At 55.4% G+C, this 19,487-nt stretch overlaps 1 protein-coding gene across 1 annotated transcript in view; it reads left to right on the plus strand.

Moving 5' to 3' along the window:
* Positions 1-3,128: 3,128 nt before the first annotated feature.
* The window catches only part of TCERG1L (transcription elongation regulator 1 like), a 50,487-nt gene continuing 34,128 nt past the window's right edge, over positions 3,129-19,487 (plus strand). Inside the window, exons 1-6 of the mRNA XM_059477051.1 lie at positions 3,129-3,239; positions 3,909-4,112; positions 4,325-4,435; positions 4,860-5,006; positions 6,068-6,248; positions 15,320-15,478. Coding sequence (XP_059333034.1) covers positions 3,129-3,239; positions 3,909-4,112; positions 4,325-4,435; positions 4,860-5,006; positions 6,068-6,248; positions 15,320-15,478 — 913 coding nt within the window. The remainder of the gene's footprint in view (positions 3,240-3,908; positions 4,113-4,324; positions 4,436-4,859; positions 5,007-6,067; positions 6,249-15,319; positions 15,479-19,487) is intronic.

Here is a 19,487-nt window from a genome sequence, read left to right on the forward strand (position 1 = left end):
CAGCAGAGCAGGAGCAGCCGCCGTGCTGGGGTGGAAGCGGGGGGTACAGGGAATTCCCGATCCCTGGATGCCCCGCACAGCTGGGGCAACATGGCTTGCTTTCCTCGTTCCGGGATCTCCCTTTTTAGCGCTGCTGGGAGCCAAGGAGCGGGCAGGGATCGGGATTGAGCAGGGACAGGGCTGGGAGATGCCCGCGATGGTGCCCTCGGTGCCCCGCGGGCCAGGGCTGGATCAGTGCCCCGCACACGGATGGGATGGGATGGGATGGGATGGGATGGGATGGGATGGGATGGGATGGGATGGGATGGGATGGAATGGGGTGGGATCGGGGGGAATCGGGGTGTGCTCAACCTTTCTCTGTCCCGCAGCATCAGCCGAGGGCATTCCCAGCCCCTGCTGCTGCCCCGGGACTCTGAGCTCGCAAACAGGCAGGAATCTTTTCACTGGGAATGGGCAGGGGTTTATTCATTCACCGGGAATGGCAGGGATTTATTCACTGGGAATGGGCAGGGATTTATTCACTGGGATGGGCAGGGATCTCTGTTCACTGGGAATGGGCAGGGATCTCTGTTCACTGGGAATGGGCAGGGATTTATTCACTGGGATGGGCAGGGATCTCTGTTCACTGGGAATGGGCAGGGGTTTTACCACCGCGAATTGACAAGGATCTGCTCCCTGGGACTTGGCCGAGCTGGATTGTGCCAGGATTGCGGGCGCTGTTGGCACCTGCAGAGGCTCAAACAGGCGCCGCAGGTGCAGCTGCACTCGGGGTTCCCCGGGATGCCTCAGGTGTGCTGAGGACCCGGGCTGTCCGTGGCCAGCACTCCAATTTAAAGGGATTCCCGGCGATGCTGCTGATCCACAGCGCCCCTTCCTTGAGTCATTGGTGCATCAGCGCCAGAGGGTTTGCTCATCACCGATCCTCTCTCACCAGACAGCCCCGGCAGGAGGAGAAGTGGTGAAGAATGCCCTCAGGGAGAGAAATCCATAATGTAGATATTAACAAAAGGCATGTCTCTTTGGAGTGCTCAGACTCATTTTTCAGACTTAAAAATGAAGATGATGGGTCTAAACCTTTTATTTCAGCGCTAAATTGGCTTTTTGCTGCCTGAAGTGCTCTTTGCAGCATTCAAGGGCCAAGGTGAGCACTGACTGAGGTGACAGTGATCAGCTGTCTCAGGTGCCTTTTCCCCACTGCATCCCAGCCCAGCTCCTGAGCACCACTGCATTTCACAGGAAACAGCCCTGTTTCTGTTTGTTGGTTTTTTGCTGTTGATTTTGTCATTGTGTTTCTGTTCCTCTGCTCAGCCCCAATTACCAGGATGTGGTTTTGAGTTTTACAAACAGCCACACACTGAAACATTTAGCAGTGATCCTCTGTTCATCTGATTTCTGTCGTTTTGTGCATTACTCCAACCTCCATCTCCCAGTGTCTTTCAGGGTAATTAGAAGCAATGCATTTCCCTGATCTCCTGTTTAGCCACAGATCATCATCATCTGACTCCAAAACTTCTAGGGTATTACCTTTATTAAGGTTATTTGCTGCCATGGGAATCAAACTCCCCTGCAATGATTCTAAACCGTGGAGCTGAAACATTTGTGTGCTGTGTGAATTCAGGCTTGGCCCATTTTGCTGTTATTCACTCCTTTAATTTTTTTGCTGGAGCTGCTGGAAGCTGTGATGCCGTCAGCAGAGGCTTGCTCAGCTCCTTCATTCCACAGCAGGGAGGAAACGGCAGGAGAAACAAACCCACAGGTTTGTGAGGGACAAACCCACAGGGTTGTGAGGGACAAACCCATGGGTTGTGAGGGACAAACACACTGGTTTACAAAGGACAAACCCACAGGTTGTGAGGGACAAAGCCACAGGTTGTAAGGGAACACAGACAGTCCTGGGAGGCTCAGCCTGGAATCACCTGGGCTGTGCTGGGCTGGACAAGGGAGCTGCCCTCGGGCAGCAGCAGGGGCACCAGGCTCCTCTCTGCTTGTCTGCCAGGAAATTCATAGGATCCCACACTGGTGTGGGTTGGAAGGGACCTTAAATCCCACCCAGTGCCACCCCTGCCATGGCAGGGACACCTCCCACTGTCCCAGATGTTCGCAGCCCCAATGTCCAGCCTGGCCTTGGGCACTGCCAGGGATCCAAGGCAGCCACAGCTGCCATGGGCACCCTGTCCCCTCTCTCCCAGGGAAGAATTTCTCCCGCTATCCCACGTAACCCTGTCCTCTGGCAGTTTCAATCCACGCTATTTTCCCTGCCAACGGAAGGGTCTCGGCTGAGGGGCAGCCGTGGGATACCTGAACGCGCTGATGCCGCGGCGCTCGCACGGCCTGGGGAAGGGGGAGATCGGGGGTCTCAGGAAGGTTGGGGGCTTTCTGGGCATGGCCAGCAGTTTGAGGACCTCCGGGAGTCGGAGCTGTTGGGGTGTCTGAAGGGTTTTAATGGTGAAGGGAGCTCCGGGAACTTGGGGGTGCCCAGGCTCTTCTACCATGCCCCGCAGGCAGGGACTGCCTCCGCACCTGCGGCCGCCGGGCATCACTCGAGAATCGCACCTGGCTAAGATCCCACCTGCCCGAGAATCCCACCTGGCTAAAATCCCACCTGCCCGAGAATCCCACTTGGCTAAAATCCCACTTGCCCGAGAATCCCACCTGGCTAAAATCCCACCTGCCCGAGAATCCCACCTGGCTAAAATCCCACCTGCCCGAGAACCCCACCTGGCTAAAATCCCACCTGCCCGAGAACCCCACCTGGCTAAGATCCCACCTGCCCGAGAATCCCACCTGGCTAAAATCCCACCTGCCCGAGAACCCCACCTGGCTAAAATCCCACCTGCCCGAGAACCCCACCTGGCTAAGATCCCACCTGCCCGAGAATCCCACCTGGCTAAAATCCCACCTGCTCTGCGGCGCCCCCTCCTCCCCTCCCTCCCCCTGTCCGTCCGTCCCCGCCGCGTCCCTCCCCTCCCCGGGGCGGCCCCGCTCTGCCCGCCCCGCTCTCCCCGCGCCGGGCGGAGCCTGTCCGCGCTGCCGCCGCGGGCTCGGAGTTGCGCCGGGCGGCGGAGGCGAGCGGAGCGCGGCGCTCCCGGCCCGGTCCGGCCCGGTCCATCCCACCCGGGCCATGCAGGATGCTCCCGGCCGCCGCCCCGCGCCCGCCGCCGCTGCTGTGGCCGCCGCCCGCCGAGCCCCCCGCGCCGCCCTGGGCCTGGGTGCTGCCCGCGGCCGCGGGGCTGCTCCGGGTGGGCGCTGCCGCCGCCGGGGCCCCCCATCCTCCTCCTCCTCCTCCCGGGCCGCCGCTGCTGCTGCCGCCCCCCGCGCTGCTGCGGCCCGGGCCGGGCTGGCGCGGCCCCGCCGAGCCCCCGCTGCTGCCGCTGCTGCCCGCGGCGGCCGAGCCGCTCCTGCACGGCCAGGTAAGGGCGGAGCCGCCGTGCGGGGACACAACTTTCCCGGAGCCGCTGCCCGGAGCCAGCCCCGGCACCGAGACCCCCGCCCGCGGCGTGCGGGGAGACGGCGGGGGCTGCCCGGGCTCTGCATCCTCCTTTTCCGAGCTCTGTATCCTCCGCTTCCCGGGCTCTGTATCCTCCGCTTCCCGAGCTCTGCATCCCCTTTCCCCGGGCGCTACATCCCTCTTTTCCCGGGTTCTACAGTTCCCTTCCCGGGGCTTTACGCCACCCGCCTTCCCTGGGCTCTGCATCCCCCCTTCCTGGGTTTTTTATCCCTCTCCCTCGGGACGCTGCATCCCCTCCTTCCCAAGCTCTGCATCCCCCTTTCCCCGGTTCTACATTCCCCCGTTCCCGATGCTCCGCACCCCCTTCCCCAGCTCTGCATCCCTCCTTCCCTGGGTTGTACATCTCCCTTTCCCCAGCTCTGTATTCCCCTTTCCCTGGGTTCTGCACCCCCTTTTCCAGCCCTGCACCCCCTTCCCGACGCTCCGCGCCCCGCGTGTGTGGGACCGCGGCACTTCCCGAGGCTCTGGGAACGTGCTGCGGGCATCTCTCCGGGGCAGAGGGGCTGCCAGGGGGCTGCGGGTCCCTCCCACGCCGGCTGCAGGCTGCGCTCTCCGCAGATGCGGCCGGAACGGGAGCGATGCCGGGGCAGCACCGCCGCCGAGCGTTCTGCGAATATTTATAAAGACGAAAGTTTTGAGCCGTGTCACTGGAACCAGCGTGTCGCGCCAATGCTTTCCCTGATGAATATTTCAATTATTAATTGCTGCCGTGAGGCTGCTCTCGGCAGAGGAGCGCTCAGCCGGGTGTTCTCCCCTCTCCGCGGAGGGCTCGGGGCCGTGCCCGCAGTTTTGCCTCGGCTTTATGGTTTTGGGCAGACAGAAGTAAAAATAAACGCGAGCCGCGAGCGCTGTGGCGTCCGCTCGATTCCGTGTGATGATTTCCAGCCTTTTCGAGCTCGAGCGTCTCTTGTGGTTCGGGAGAAAACAGTCGGTGCTGCTCTAATGAAACGGGAACATCAATTATTCCCCAGCGGGAGACTGCTCCACGAACCTGCAGAGGTGCTTCTGCTGTGGGAACCTGTTTGCCGGGCGAATTCAAGTTGAGGAAAAAATACATTTGTGCCGTTTCCTTTGGCTCTCCCGACGCATTTTCAGGCTCTTGCTGGCGCTGTACGGTTCGGTGTGAGCAGAGGAGCCCAGGCTGCCGCTGTGCCCTGCTCCAGGCTGCGCTTTGGGCTTCCCGAACCGCTCCGAACCTGCCCAGCAAACACAAACCCCCGGCCTGAAGGGACATTCCCGACATTTTCCGTCGCGTAATTAGGAGATCACGGAAAGCATCGTTTACCCAGGGTAAAATCCTTTTGTTAACCCTTCCTCTTGTGTTCCTTTGGTTTCTTTGTGCCCTCCGAAGTGGATATTTGGAGCTCACTCGCCGGTCGTGGGTTTCTCCCCTTCTTCCAGCGTGGAGTTGGTGCCGGTGCTGCCGCCCGCGTACAGCGCCGCGGTGCCGCCGCACGCCGCCAAGGGCTGGATTGAGAAAAGGCTGCCCAGCTGCAAGGTAAGTGCGAGCCTGGCCTGCCCTGGGGCTTTGGGGCTTTTTCCTGGAGTACATCGAGTACGTGAGCTGCAGAGTGCTGTGGGTTCAGGGCTGTGAGAGGTCGGTATTTGTCAGGAGAAGCCTGTGGAAGGGGCAGGTGATGGAGCAGCAGTTGCAGCTTCACTGTTCCCAAGTTTTAATAGGACTAAAATGTCGCTAATATTTATTCCTTTGAGTAGAATATCCTCATTTTCCTACCAGATGTGATTATGGGAGTTTTCCATCTTCCCTTTCTGCCTGGTTTTCCCACTGTTTGTCCCAAAGGGGTGCCACAGTGTGGTGCTGGCAGAGCGGTGTCACCGCGGGCACTACCACATCCCCGGTGCCAGGGTGGCCCTCGGGGTCCCGTGTCCCCATCCCACCTCTGGTCCCCATATTTGCCCCTCTGCCAGCTGAGTGCTGAGCACCAGCTTTGCGCTGCTGTCCCTCGGCTTTGTGCTGCTGGCCTTCAGCTGGTTTTGTGCTCTGTCCCTGCTGTCCCTCAGCTGATTTTGTGCTCTATCTCCTCTGTCCCTCAGCTGGTTTGTGCTCTGTCCCTGCTGTCCCTCAGCTGGTTCTGTCCCCCTGTCCCTCAGCAGGTTCTGTGCCCTGTCGCCCCTGTCCCTCAGCAGGTTTTGTGTTTCTATCCTTGCTGTCCCTCAGCTGGTTTTGTGTCCTGTCCCTCCCGGTCCCTCACCTGGTTCTGTGCCCTGTCCCTCACCCCCGTGTCCCCAGGCTGGGGAGGTGGCCGCAGTCCCTGGTGCTGACGGGGTCACTCAGGGTGGCCGTGTCAGGACAGCTCTGCCTCCAGGGACTGCTGGCCTCCCGTGCAGCTGCAGCAGCTGATCTGTCATGTCAAAGCCTGTTAATTTTAAGTGGTCACTTCACTTCAGCCTCAGCACTGAGGGACCCTGCTTTGGGCAGTTTGTCCCCAGCTGAGGCTCTGCCTGTTGAAATACCAAGTTAAAGATGCTTTGTTCTCACTTGTATTTCCGAGTTTGGTATCTCAGACTGTCACGTTTTCCTTTCTTTCTGTTGCACAGATCTACCTGAACAATGCCTTTGCCCTGGATTCGGCCTGGGTGCAGCCTGAGGAGTCCAGGCTGTTCCAGGGGGCTGAGAAGCCCCTGCTGCTGAGCAACCAAGTGGCCATGGCTGTAGCCAGGCCAGCTGCTGCCTCCAGGCCACTGCCCACGCTCGTCCTGGCCCCTCAGCTGATCCCAGGTCAGGAAATGAGCGCATCAATAATTAACTACTGCCTGTTTCTCGGTGGTTTTCCCTTAATGCATGCCCCAGAGAGGCAAGGCTGCTCTCTAAAGCAGAGATTCACTTCCACTCAGCTGCAAACCTTGCTTGAGCAGAGCCTTGATGGCCAAGTGCAGCTCAGCCTCTGAGTGACTCTGAGAGGAAGAGAGGGCCCTGTGTAATTACAGCAGATTGTGCCAGGCTGCTCTGGAGCTGCTTGGTGGCCCCTGCCAGGAAGGGACCAACCACTCCCCACCTACTGAGTTTATTTTTCAAACAGAAATCACTGACAGCCTCAGTGAGTCTATGGTTCCGTGTAGGATTCTGCTGGCTGCTCGTGCGCAGAGTTTGGTGGGGTCTGTGCAGACCGCCAGCAGGAGAGAGGAGCAGGGGATCCGTCATCTCATTAAGGCTCAGTCATTTGTGAAATCAGTTCCATTAATCTACATAACTGAACAGAAGAACTAAAATTTATAAATATTTACTATGCAATATTTAAATATTCTATGTGTAAATATTCTGCGATGCTTTGGGTAACTGAGATTTACACCTGGTAAAGAGCTTTTATCCTTGGACAAGAGCAGACCAGGCATTCCAGCAGGGCTGCACCTCTGTTTTGTGGCTGCAGGAGTAAATTAAAATAGCAGTTCTATCCAGAAGGCTGAGGAAAAAAGTGCCACTGATGTTTCAGCCCCTAAATACTCTCCTAAACTGGAAATTGGAATTACTGCCTTGCTGGCCGTTCCTGCCGTCCTCAGAGCAGAGGTGCTGTCCGTGGTGCTGAGAGCAGAGCTGCCCTTTCTGCAGGCTCTGCCCAAAGCAGTTTGCATTTCAGAGCTGTGCAGCACCCAGGACGTGCTGTTTGCCATCAGTGCTGGGGTTCAGAGTGTGCTGGAGGAGATCCTGGCTCCTGGGCTCGTTAGCAGACTCATTAATTAGCAGGGGGTGCCCTGGCACGTGCTGGCCCCTGCACCTGGGTCTGTGTTTTGGTGCTTGAGCAGAGCTGTGGCTCAGCCTCCTCTCCTGTGCCAGCACTGCCCAGGGCTCAGCTGGAGGAGTCAGTGCTGTGGGGAAAGCCTGGTGCGAGTTCATTTCTGTTTATTAGAGCATTTATTGGTATTTATTGCACACAGAAGCAGCTGCGTGCCCGGGCTGCTGGGGAATCACAGGATGGGTGTGCTGCCGAGGGAGGGGTCTGGGCAGGGGAGCCACAGCCCCTCCTGTTCCTGCACCTTTTAAAGACTCCAATGTTTTAAATATTTCAGTATTTTAAATGTGCACAAGCGTATTTGATCACATGCAGAATGGCAGACATAAGGCAGGAGCGTTCCTGGGAGCAGCTGAGGGGCAGTGCAGGCAGAACAGGAACACTGCCAGCCTGGTGCCACCTCTGTGGGCTGCAGGGAGCCCCAGCAGGGGAAGGGTTTTGTCCCCCTGGGCAGTGCATGTGCCCATGGCTGTCTGCTCAGGAGCCCTGCAGCTGGAGCTGCTCCTCCTGCAGCAGCTGGCTCAGTGCTGGCTGCCAGCCGAGCTCCCTCGGGGTGGGAGAGGGCAGAGGGGAGCTCAAATCCCCCACCATCTCTGTAAATAATGGGATCGCAGAATCCTGGAGTGGTTTGTGTTGCAAACCCCACCCCAGCCATGGCAGGGACACCTTCCCCTGTCCCAGATGCTCCCAGCCCCAGTGTCCAGCCTGGCCTTGGGCACTGCCAGGGATCCAGGGGCAGCCCCAGCTGCCAGGGCCAGTCAGGAATTCCTTCCCATCCTTGTTGAGCTGTTGCTGTGGTTGATGCCAGTCCATCCCATCCCATCCCAGGCTGTTTGTGGCTCCAGAGCTCATGAGGGACCTGTGGCCCTTCCTGCAGGGTGGCCCCATCCCTGCCCTGCAGGCAGAGCCAGGAGCTGCCTCCCCAAGTGTTCCCTGTGCAGTATCTGCCCTCAGTGAGAGCAGTGATGAAGGTCCTGGGGCTGGTTCCCAGTTGGGTGGGATCAGGGCAGTTCATCAGGTTCTGTGCAGCAGTTCATCAGGTTCTGTGCAACATTCACTCCAGAGCTGCCGTGGCGGCAGCAGCTCTGCCTGCCCCAGCCATCAGCAATGATAGAATTGTTTTCTCAATGGAGCTGCAGCCCTCCTCAGCTCCAGGAGTGAGCACGGAGCCTGGCAAGGCTAATGTGCATCATTGAGCAGCTGCAGCCCAGCCACTCCAAGGTGCTGTTGGCTGTGAGGAGCAGCAGTTATTGTTCTCTCCTGAAGTGCACGCCGTGAGTTACGTGCTCTGTGTTTGTGTTTCAGCAGTTATTGTTCTCTCCCACAGTGCACACCATGAATTATGAGCTCAGTGTTGTTTCTGAGGAGCAGGGTGCCCTGTGCCCCTGGCAATGACGCCTGGCTCACGCTGCTCTGGGGAGGGAGGCAGCATTTCATGTTCCTGCAAAGACAGCCCTGGTGTTTCTGGGAGGGAACGATTCATGTTTCTGTCTCCTGCACTGTGTGGGTGAGGTCAGGGCTGACCAGGTGCCCTGTGCCACTGTGCCAGTGGGTGTCCTGCACGTCCCTGTGGGCTCAGAGGCTGCTGGATGGGGTGAGGGAGCACTGGCAGGACCCCGTAGTGGGGTTCCAGCACTCCAAGGTGGAACCCAGAGCCCTGAGGCACAGGACATTCACCGGTGTCACTGGGAGCTGTGCTGGGGTGGTTTGGCATTCTGGTGTCAGGACCATGCTGTCAGTGGCATTTGGAGGTGTGCCTGGTTTGGCACTCCTGGTGTCAGGACCATGCCATCAGTGCCATTTGGAGGTGTGCCTGGTTTGGCACTCTGGTGTCAGGACCATGCTGTCAGTGGCATTTGGAGGTGTGCCTGGTTTGGCACTCCTGGTGTCAGGACCATGCTGTCAGTGGCATTTGGAGGTGTGCCTGGTTTGGCACTCCTGGTGTCAGGACCATGCCATCAGTGCTCCCTGCCCGAGGGGGTGTTCTGATGCTGTATCTGGGGAGGTTTTATGGAATTGTGGAAAGGTTGGAATGGACCCTAAAGCTCATCTGGTTCCACATGTCTCCTGCGTGGAGATGACGATGTCGGGTGGGGGCCCCCAAGGAAATGACACTTTGATCCTTCTCATTCACTTCTTTTTCTCCTGATGGCAGTGCCCTTTACAGAACCAAGGCAGTGTCAGCATGCAGATACACATCCAAACACAGCCCCAACTTGCTAGGTAATTCCGTTTACAGATTCTGAATGAAATAGGGCTGCTCTCTGTTGAATTTGGGTTCTGCTTTCTCATGAAGTACACCACCCAGGACCTCTGACCTCCTGTATTTCCTAAGCACAGCTCTGTGTTTGAAGCACATCCCCATTTACAAACATTCGGGTTTTGGCTTCCCAAATTGGATTATCTTGTATTTAAGTGCGTGTGCTGGGGCTCCCTGTTTGGGGACAGAGAATAGCACAGCAGGCCCCCATTCATGTCCCTGAAAAGCCATCAAGCCTCCCTTTGTTTGTGGAGCATTCAAGCACTGCCAGCCAAGTGCTTTATTAGCTCTGGGAATGCTTGGCTTTAACCACAGCTTTCACAAAGTTTTTGTTTTGCTCATTAAGCTTATGGTTTTTTGGTGCTTTTCCCGTTATTTCCTCAAATCAAGAGAAACTTAGAGTGAAGTTTGTTTTCCCACTTCAATGACAGCAATAACCGCAGGAGCAATGTGTTTGTGGGCAGGGCTGCGGTTCTGACCTTTCCATAATATCATCCCTCCTGAGCCCGGGAGCTCCGTGTGAATAAATCCAGCTCTCGGTGCTTGCAGGGGTGTCTGAGAGCAGCCAGGGATTTCTATTTACTGCACACGAGCAGCAAAGTGAGCAGGGCTGTGAATGGCCGACACTGGGCTTACAGTGCCAGTGCCAGCTGTGATTTCCCCTTGGAAAGCAGGGACATATCTACGTTTGTTTGTGTTTGCAGGGCTATTGGTGTGTTTGTTTCCCTTTATAGGGATATCCCTGTGCCTGTTCCCTGTGCAGGGATATCCCTGTGTCTGTTCCCTTTGCAGTGGGTTATCCCTGTGTCTGTTCCCTTTGCAGTGGGATATCGCTGTGTCTGTTCCCTGTGCAGGGATATCCCTGTGTCTGTTCCCTGTGCAGGGATATCCCTGTGTCTGTTCCCTGTGCAGGGATATCCCTGTGTCTGTTCCCTGTGCAGGGATATCCCTGTGTCTGTTCCCTTTGCAGGGATATCCCTGTGTCTGTTCCCTGTGCAGTGGGATATCGCTGTGTCTGTTCCCTTTGCAGTGGGATATCCCTGTGTCTGTTCCCTTTGCAGGGATATCCCTGTGTCTGTTCCTTGTGCAGGGATATCCCTGTGTCTGTTCCCTTTGTAGGGATATCCCTGTGTCTGTTCCCTGTGCAGGGATATCCCTGTGTCTGTTCCCTGTGCAGTGGGATATCCCTGTGTCTGTTCCCTGTGCAGTGGGATATCCCTGTGTCTGTTCCCTTTGCAGGGATATCCCTGTGTCTGTTCCCTGTGCAGGGATATCCCTGTGTCTGTTCCCTGTGCAGGGATATCCCTGTGTCTGTTCCTTGTGCAGGGATATCCCTGTGTCTGTTCCCTGTGCAGGGATATCCCTGTGTCTGTTCCTTGTGCAGGGATATCCCTGTGTCTGTTCCCTGTGCAGTGGGATATCCCTGTGTCTGTTCCCTTTGCAGGGATATCCCTGTGTCTGTTCCCTGTGCAGGGATATCCCTGTGTCTGTTCCCTGTGCAGTGGGATATCGCTGTGTCTGTTCCCTGTGCAGTGGGATATCCCTGTGTCTGTTCCCTGTGCAGTGGGATATCGCTGTGTCTGTTCCCTTTGCAGTGGGATATCCCTGTGTCTGTTCCCTGTGCAGTGGGATATCGCTGTGTCTGTTCCCTTTGCAGGGCTATCAGAGTGTTCAGAGTTTTTTAGGATGTCTAAACACAGGGTCAGGTATAGAAGGAGATATTTTTTTCCACACTAGGTGAGCGTTTTGCACAAATCTGAATTTATCCACTGAAGTGTCTGCACCCCTCCCGTCTCACTCACATTTTCCCATCACCTCTGTGCTGCAGAATCCTTCCACCTCACACGTGTCCCTGTGCCTGCTTGGCCCTTTTGGGGTGTCTGGTGCCATTTGGGGAGGTGACCCCCTCTCAGCTGAGGTTCAGTTCAGGCTCCAGAAGCCAGCTTAGTGCCAGGATGTTGCCCATCAGGCTGTAAAGCACAGAAAATCTCAGCACACTGAGCAGCACCTGATTGGCACACCTGGGAACATCTGTCTGCTCTCAGAGGGGGCTGGAGGGTGACAGTGGCACCATTGGGCTCCATCTGCAGCTGAGGTCAAAGGAAGGGACAGCGGATTCTGCCTGAAGCCCTGGAGCTTAAAAATGCAGAGAATCTGACTTAAAAATAGTGAAAATACTGCCTGAGGAGTTTAAAGTTGCAGAGAATCCGACTTAAAAATACAGAAAATTCTGCTTAAAGCCGTCAGCTGGGCTCTGAGGGGCCGGGCTGAGTGCAGGCACAGTGCTGGGGGCTCCTGTTACAGCAGGGCTGCTGCTGAGGGTGGCTTTGGGAACAGGAACACTGCATGTGCCCAGGGAGGGTGGCAGTGCCCATCCCCGGAGCTGTCCAGGGGATTCCTGAGGTGGCACTCAGAGCTCTGGGCTGGGGACAAGGTGGGTTTGTCCCCAGTGACAATGGGGCACAGCTGGCACTCTGATCCTGGAGGGCTTTTCCAGCCCCAGTGATTCTGGGGTTCAGAGGAGAAGGTACACCTCACTGCCAGGGTGTACCAAGACCTGGCAAAACCAGACCTGGGGAAAGCACCATTGCTGGAAAAAAATCCCTCATTGCGATATCCGTGATGGTGATATCTGTGATGGTGATATCCGTGATGGTGTTTGATTCCTGTTTTCATGGCGTGTGACTTTCGAAATTCCCCGCGTGGGTGCAGAGTGATTTACGGTAGCTCTAAAACCCTTTCAAGGCCTTTTTGAACAGAACGCACAGCAAGATCTGGTTTGTTTTGAGGAGAATTTCTCAGGCAGGTGCCCCCAGTCCTGGGGAGCCCTGGCCCAGCTGGCAGTGCCCTGGGCAGGGCTGGGCAGTGTTTGGGAGGCTGGGCTGGGGATGCTGCTGAGCCGAGGCACTGCAGGACCAGCTGAGCCCGCCCGTCTCCTCTCCCCAGCACTGAGACCCCAGGGATGGCCCTTCCTCCCTGGAGTTATTCACCAGGAGAGACAGAGTGAGAGCTCCATCAAAGGAGGGGAAACCACCCAAACTTCTCCTTCAGCTGAGCAATGAAACTTTGATGAGGGCATTGATGCAAGTTTAATGAGCAGCCCAGCTCGGCACAGGCTGTGCCTGCCCAGCTCACATCACTCTCCTGTTCTCCTGCCCTCTTTGGGGAAATCACATCCTCCTCTCCAGAAGAAAAGAATCAAATGAGAAGTAAACAACCTTCCTGCTCGTGTGCCCTGCAGGAAGGCACAGCAGAGTCGTGTTTGCAGACACCATTAGCTTTCACAGGAGGCGTTTTGTGGGTTTCTCCCAGCAGCAGGCAGCTGGAATTGGGAATGAGCACAGGCTCTTGGAGGGCAGGTGTTTGACCCCACTGAAAGATTGTTCCACTTCCCGGGTGAATGAACAATGAGCTTGTGTTTAACACTTGGATTGCTTGGACACTGATGGGTTTTTATTTTTTTGTTTGTTTTTTAATTTCTGCCAGTTGGTCTGGCAGAAAAATCTGTTTTCATTTATCCATTGCTAAGGGATCAAAACTTAAATATTTGTGGGGTTTGTTTGGCCTGTGTGCCCGTTACTGAGTGCATCTGCAGGTGTTCCTTGGCATGGAGGAATAATGACTGTGGAAATAATGGGCTTTTTTTGGTGACACTGAAAACACTAAACTTCTGCTCTGCTAATGCAGGGCTTATTTTGTTGGGAAATAATTGTTTGTAAAGGGCTGGGACACCTGGGGGGGCTCACCTGGACAGGAGCAGCTCCAGGCAGAGCTCAGAGCCCTGGCAGGGCCTGAAGGGGCTCCAGGAAAGTTGCAGAGGGACTGGGGACAGGGATGGAGGGACAGGACACAGGGAATGGCTCCCAGTGCCAGAGGGCAGGGATGGGTGGGAGACTGGGAATTGGGAATTGTTCCCTGGCAGGGATGGATGGGAGATTGGGAATTGGGAATTGTTCCCTGGCAGGGATGGGTGGGATATTGGGAATTGGGAATTGTTCCCTGGCAGGGCTGGGTGGGATATTGGGAATTGGGAATTGTTCCCTGGCAGGGTGGGCAGCCCTGGCACAGGTGCCCAGAGCAGCTGTGGCTGCCCCTGGATCCCTGGCAGTGCCCAAGGCCAGGCTGGACATTGGGACACCCTGGGACAGTGGGAGGGGTCCCTGCCATGGCTGGGGTGGCACTGGGGGGATTTGGGGTCCCTCCCAACCCATTCTAGGATGCTGTGATCTCACCCCTGTCCCTGCTGGGATTCTCCTGCCTGGAGCTGTTCAGGGGCTGCATCCCCACCCCACAGCCTCCCTCCCCAGCACCCCTTCCCTGTTTTCCTGCCATGCCCATGGAAAGGGAGCCTCAGGGTGAGGGAGGGCCTGCAGTGGGATCAGCTGGGGGTCTGTGGAGTCTCAGTTGTCTGCAGGGTTTGCAGGCGGGCTGGGCTTTGCTGGATGCCACAGGGAGCTGGTGATTGCTTCATTTCTGAATCCTGAGCTCGGGCGGAGGGAGGAACAGCTGCTGTTTGTCAGATTTGCTCTGCTCCTCAAGAGTTTTACACTCCTGTTCTTGTTTGTTTAACATAATTAGCCAGGATTGAGCTCTGAAGGTCTTCCCTGCCGCTGTCAGGCTGGGGAGAGAATGGTGCAGGGGCTGAAGGGTGTTCAAGGGACTATTTGGGACATTCCTCGCTTCCCTTGGCAGGGGCTGCCCAGGGAGGGCTGGAGTGCCCATCCCTGCAGGTGGCACCTGGAGATGGCACTCAGGGCTCTGGGCTGGGGACAGGGCACAGCTGGGACTCCCTGGGCTGAGAGGGCTTTTCCAGCCTCAGGGGTTCCATGAAGCGTCCTGCTGAGTTTTTGGGATGAAGGAGATGAGGTGCAGAGCTTGTCAAACTCGGGGATTTGTGTGCAGGACACAGCAGAGCAGCCAGGCAAGCCAGGGAGCAGTGGGTGCCTAATATAGCAAGGAATAAATTCAGCTTTGGCATCAGACAGTTACACTTTGGACAGCTGAGAATGATAGTGCTCCCAGTGTTCAAATATTTGACTTTTTTATTAAGTTTTTTCATTTAAATGTAATGACTCTGCACAGTTTGTGTGTGAGTCACTGCTGCCTTGTCCCTGGGGATGATGTGCTCACATCTGTGGGGTTCCATGGCAGAAAATGCCAGGAAATTTTTCTGGCTGCTTTAGAGGGCTCGAGTTCCTGCACAGGGGATCAGAGACTTTGGCACAGAGCTCAAAACTCTTATGCTTTTGATTTAGCTTTTGGAAAAAACAATTATTAACTTTATATAAAGAATTACAAGCTACAAAAGTTTAAGTAGAATGATAGTGAATTTATCACTAAAAATAGATTTTTGAGGTTTTTAGCATGGGGGTTCAGGGGGCAAGGTGGAAGAATCTGGCATGTCCTGCCTTTCTTCTTCTTCATCTAGGCCTCCATCTTCTGCTGTGATGTTGGCCCTTTGGATTGGTTTAGAGTAGAAGCTCACTGTCTAACATAGGTGATGTGTATTGGAAAGGAATGGTAAATATTGTACACGTAATTTTTAGTATAAAAAGATAACACTGCCTCAGGGCAGGCAGAGTGCCTCTGTCTGTTATGCTGAGTGGATCTTGGCAGGGCAGGAGAAAGAATTTTATATATAAGATACAATAAACAATATTGAGACTGAGAAATGAAGAGCTCTGACTCCTCCTTCAAGCACTGGGCTGGGAAAAAAGACTTTTTAATGTATCTCGGGGTAACTCTGTAACTCTGAGCAGCAGAGACCCTGATATCTCACCCCTCTCTCTCTCTGTCCCGCAGGTGGGTGCCAGAGCAGCCTTAAAGCCGTGGGTGGCACGCAGAGCCTGGCGCTGGTGGCCCTGGAGCCCGAGGCCCCGCAGGCCGCACCGGGCCTGCAGCCCTGCCAGCTGCTCACCCTGTCCCCCATCAAAGTGCCACTGCTGGCCTCGCCCTTCCCAGGTAAGGCCCTGTGGGGCTGGGGAGGCTCTGGGCAGCACAGGACTGTGGGGCGGTGCTGGGTGCTGGGAACGGGTGGCACTGCTGGCGTTAAACTGGGGGTTCTGGAGCAGTGTGGAGGTGTGCTGTGGGCTGGGTGTCAGGAGTGGGTTCAGAGCTCTGGGATGTTTGTCATGGATGTGTCCTTGGGACATTTGGGGCCAGCTGAGCTGGTTCCTGCCTCCTCTGAGGGGGTTCTGTGTGCAAATCTGTGACCCCCCCCCCCGCCCACCCTCAGGTTATGGTGGTGTGGTCACAGCTGAGCTGAAATGTTCACGTTCTCAGCTGGAGCGTTCGTGTTCTCAGCTGGAGCGTTCGTGTTCTCAGCTGGAACGTTCGTGTCCTCAGCTGGAACATTTGTGTTCGTGTCCTCAGCTGGAACATTTGTGTTCGTGTTCTCAGCTGGAACGTTCGTGTCCTCAGCTGGAGCGTTCGTGTCCTCAGCTGGAGCATTCGTGTTCTCAGCTGGAACATTTGTGTTTGTGTTCTCAGCTGGAGCGTTCGTGTCCTCAGCTGGAGCGTTCGTGTCCTCAGCTGGAGCGTTCGTGTTCTCAGCTGGAGCGTTCGTGTTCTCAGCTGGAGCGTTCGTGTTCTCAGCTGGAGCGTTCGTGTCCTCAGCTGGAGCATTCGTGTTCTCAGCTGGAACATTTGTGTTCGTGTTCTCAGCTGGAGCGTTCGTGTCCTCAGCTGGAACGTTCGTGTCCTCAGCTGGAACGTTTGTGTCCTCAGCTGGAGCGTTCATGTTCTCAGCTGGAGCGTTCGTGTTCTCAGCTGGAACATTTGTGTTCGTGTTCTCAGCTGGAGCGTTTGTGTTCTCAGCTGGAACGTTCGTGTCCTCAGCTGGAGCGTTCGTGTCCTCAGCTGGAACATTTGTGTTCATGTTCTCAGCTGGAGCGTTCGTGTTCTCAGCTGGAGCGTTCGTGTTCTCAGCTGGAACATTTGTGTTCGTGTTCTCAGCTGGAGCGTTCGTGTCCTCAGCTGGAACGTTCGTGTCCTCAGCTGGAACGTTCGTGTCCTCAGCTGGAGCGTTCGTGTCCTCAGCTGGAGCGTTTGTGTTCTCAGCTGGAGCGTTCGTGTTCTCAGCTGGAACATTTGTGTTCATGTTCTCAGCTGGAGCGTTCGTGCTCTCAGCTGGAGCGTTCGTGTCCTCAGCTGGAGTGTTCCCCTTCTCAGTTGGAACGTTCATGTTCTCAGCTGGAACGTTCATGTTCTCAGCTGAAAGGGCCCTCACGAGGTGTCTGCACACCGTGGTGCAACACTTTACTAAGTCCCCAGCAGATTCTCTGGGTGTTTTTAGTTACAGATGTGCTGGGAGAGCTCAGCCTGGGCCCTCTCCCAGAGCTGAGGTGTGTTTGGTGCCTGCAGAAATGGCTCTTTCTGGGTGCTGAGCGGAACCTTTGTGAAGGTAGCGGCTGAGGGGCATCCCCGCCTGGCTGGGCAGGCCTGGTGGTCGGGGGCCTTTAGGGCAATGTTTGTGACTGCACCTGGGGTGCTTGGGGCTATTTTAGAACAGTTATCTGCCAATTAAGTGAAAAATGTAAATGAGTGAAAAATGGAAATGAGGGCGCATGTTCCATCTTTTTGGTAATTGAGGAGTAGCACAGGGAGATTGAATTCTGCAGAAGGTGCAGCTCTGGTTTGGGGTTGGTGGGAGAGCTTTAATGAGAGATGGATCCCAGGGATTCTCCTTCCTGCCAGAGCAGGGCTGTGGGACCAGGGCTGTGGGGCTGGGAGCAGCAAACGGGCCCAGAGGAGGGAAAGGGCAGGAAAAGGAGGCTCAGGGGCCCTCATGGCTCTGCACAGCTCCTGCCAGGAGGGCACAGCCGGGGGGATTTGGGACCATCCCAGGGAACAGGGACAGGAGCAGAGGGAACGGCCTCAGGCGGGGCCAGGGCAGCTCAGGGCGGGCACAGCAGGAATTTCCCCATGGAAAGGGGGCTCAGGCACTGCCCAGGGAGGGTTGCAGTGCCCATCCCTGCAGGTGGCACCTGGAGCTGGCACTCAGGGCTGGGGACAGGGTGGGGATGGGCACAGGCTGCGCCTGTCCCGATCCATGTGTCACCTAAAAAGTGACCCTGGAGTTAAGGACCTGTGAGTTTGGTGTTAATGACCTATGAATTTGGGGTTAATGATCTGTGACCCTGCAGTTAACAACCTTCCCACATTGCCCTTCTCTAAAGCTTATGAAAGGCCATGGGCACGCAGCAGCAATGAACTTAAAAACCCCAAAATGACATCATTTCCAGTTTCAATCCCCATGTTTATTGGTACCTGGAAGGCTGAACATTGTGTGTGTGGTTAGCCCAATTAATTGATTATCCCCTGTTAACTGATTCTATTAGAGAGCAGTGTCCTGTTCCTGCCTTGTGTGGTCCCATGTCTCCAATCACAGGGATTTGCTCAATTTGATCAATAGTCTTGGGAGTGAATATTTATTTTTTAGGCCTTTGATTGTGGTTAGTTTTTTAGCCTTGCAGTTAACTCCTGGCAGCCTAATTAATAGCTTTGGGAATTAATAGCAGGGTGTTAACACGAGGTGGGAGGTGTGGGAAGGGCACAGGGCAGGTGGGGATCCAGGCTCTGCTGCTTTTCCATCCTCCCAGAGGAAATTCCTTGGAATTCCCTCAAAGCAAAACACCACGAATTTAGGGGAACTGTGAGTGTGCACAATGCAGTGTGGTCATTTTTAAAAATTCACTTTTAATACAATTTACTTTACATTTTGGGAAGGAAAATCAGAAGCAAAGCTATGAGAGAGCAGAGGATATTGAAGGGGTTTAAAGGCAGCCTTTTCCTGCAGGAGGCTGTGAAGGATCCCAGCTGGAGCCCTGGGAATGGGGCTGAGCACACAGGGCTGGGAGGTGCTGGCTGCTGCAGGCTGCTGTGCCTTGGCTCTGCAGCCAGTGGTGCTCTTGGGGATTGTTTTGTCACTGTGCTGAGCCTAGAAAAACTTGGAATGATGAAATAAACGTGTGGGAGAGAAGCAGCATAAAAGCCCTGGGTTTAATAGCAACATAAAATGCTGTTTTATATGGAATAAAATACTGAAGCTTGAGGAAGCTGTCCATGGAGTGATCTGTGGCTGGAGAGGCTCAGGCTCTGTGCACTGAGAGGGGCCCTGGCCCCACATTGCTGTGCCCTCTGCTCCCACCCCAGGGAGGTGAGCAGGGAAGGTTCCAGCAATGCAATTGCAGCCCCTTTTTTGGGTCAGAATTGCTTTTATTTCCTTTCTTCATTTCACATCTACTGGTGGTGCTGCTCGTGCATCTCCCAGGCAAATGTTCCCTTAAATATTTCATGGCAGCCTGGCTGCGAGTGTGGATTTTGTGCCAGGTTTAACATAAAGACTAAACAGGAGCTTGTGGAGATGCAGCTCCTCGCTGTGCTGCATCTTCCTGGGCCCTGCTGGGGGAGGAAACTGCATTTCCCAGCACTGCGACGCAGGGCTCTGAAATCTGCCTCAAAGAAACCCTAAATGCATTAAATCTGCAAGCACCAGCACTTACCTGCAGTAATTAAGGAATGGGGTGTCTGGTAATCTCTAACACCCCTCTGCAGCTCCTGCATAAAGGAGTGGGTGTTATTTTCCTCACATGCAGGTTTTTAATGGCAGCAGTGAAGAAGGTAAGAGATGAGCCCGTGCTTATGGACTCTGTAAATTAGCAGCGAGCACAAATATTAAAAAAGGCACCATCTGCCATAGAATCCATTTGCCAACTGTTCCCTGGCTCTCAGCATTATTTAAGGGTTTAAATGTGGTGGTTTAGGCTGCCACGGAGCAGCTGGGAAGTGACGGAGCCTTTTCCTCTCAGCACCTCAATGCTGAGTGCCAAGGGCTGCTCGGTGCCAGCTCTGTGCCCGAGTTCTCTCTGTGTCTGTCGGTCTGTCCGTGTCTGTCAGTCCCTCCTCAGCAGGGACTGCTGACTGAGCCAGGCTCGGTCTGTCCGTGTCTGTCGGTCCCTCCTCAGCAGGG

This window comes from Ammospiza nelsoni, chromosome 8 (assembly GCF_027579445.1).
Source record: "Ammospiza nelsoni isolate bAmmNel1 chromosome 8, bAmmNel1.pri, whole genome shotgun sequence".
Classification (NCBI taxonomy): domain Eukaryota; kingdom Metazoa; phylum Chordata; class Aves; order Passeriformes; family Passerellidae; genus Ammospiza; species Ammospiza nelsoni.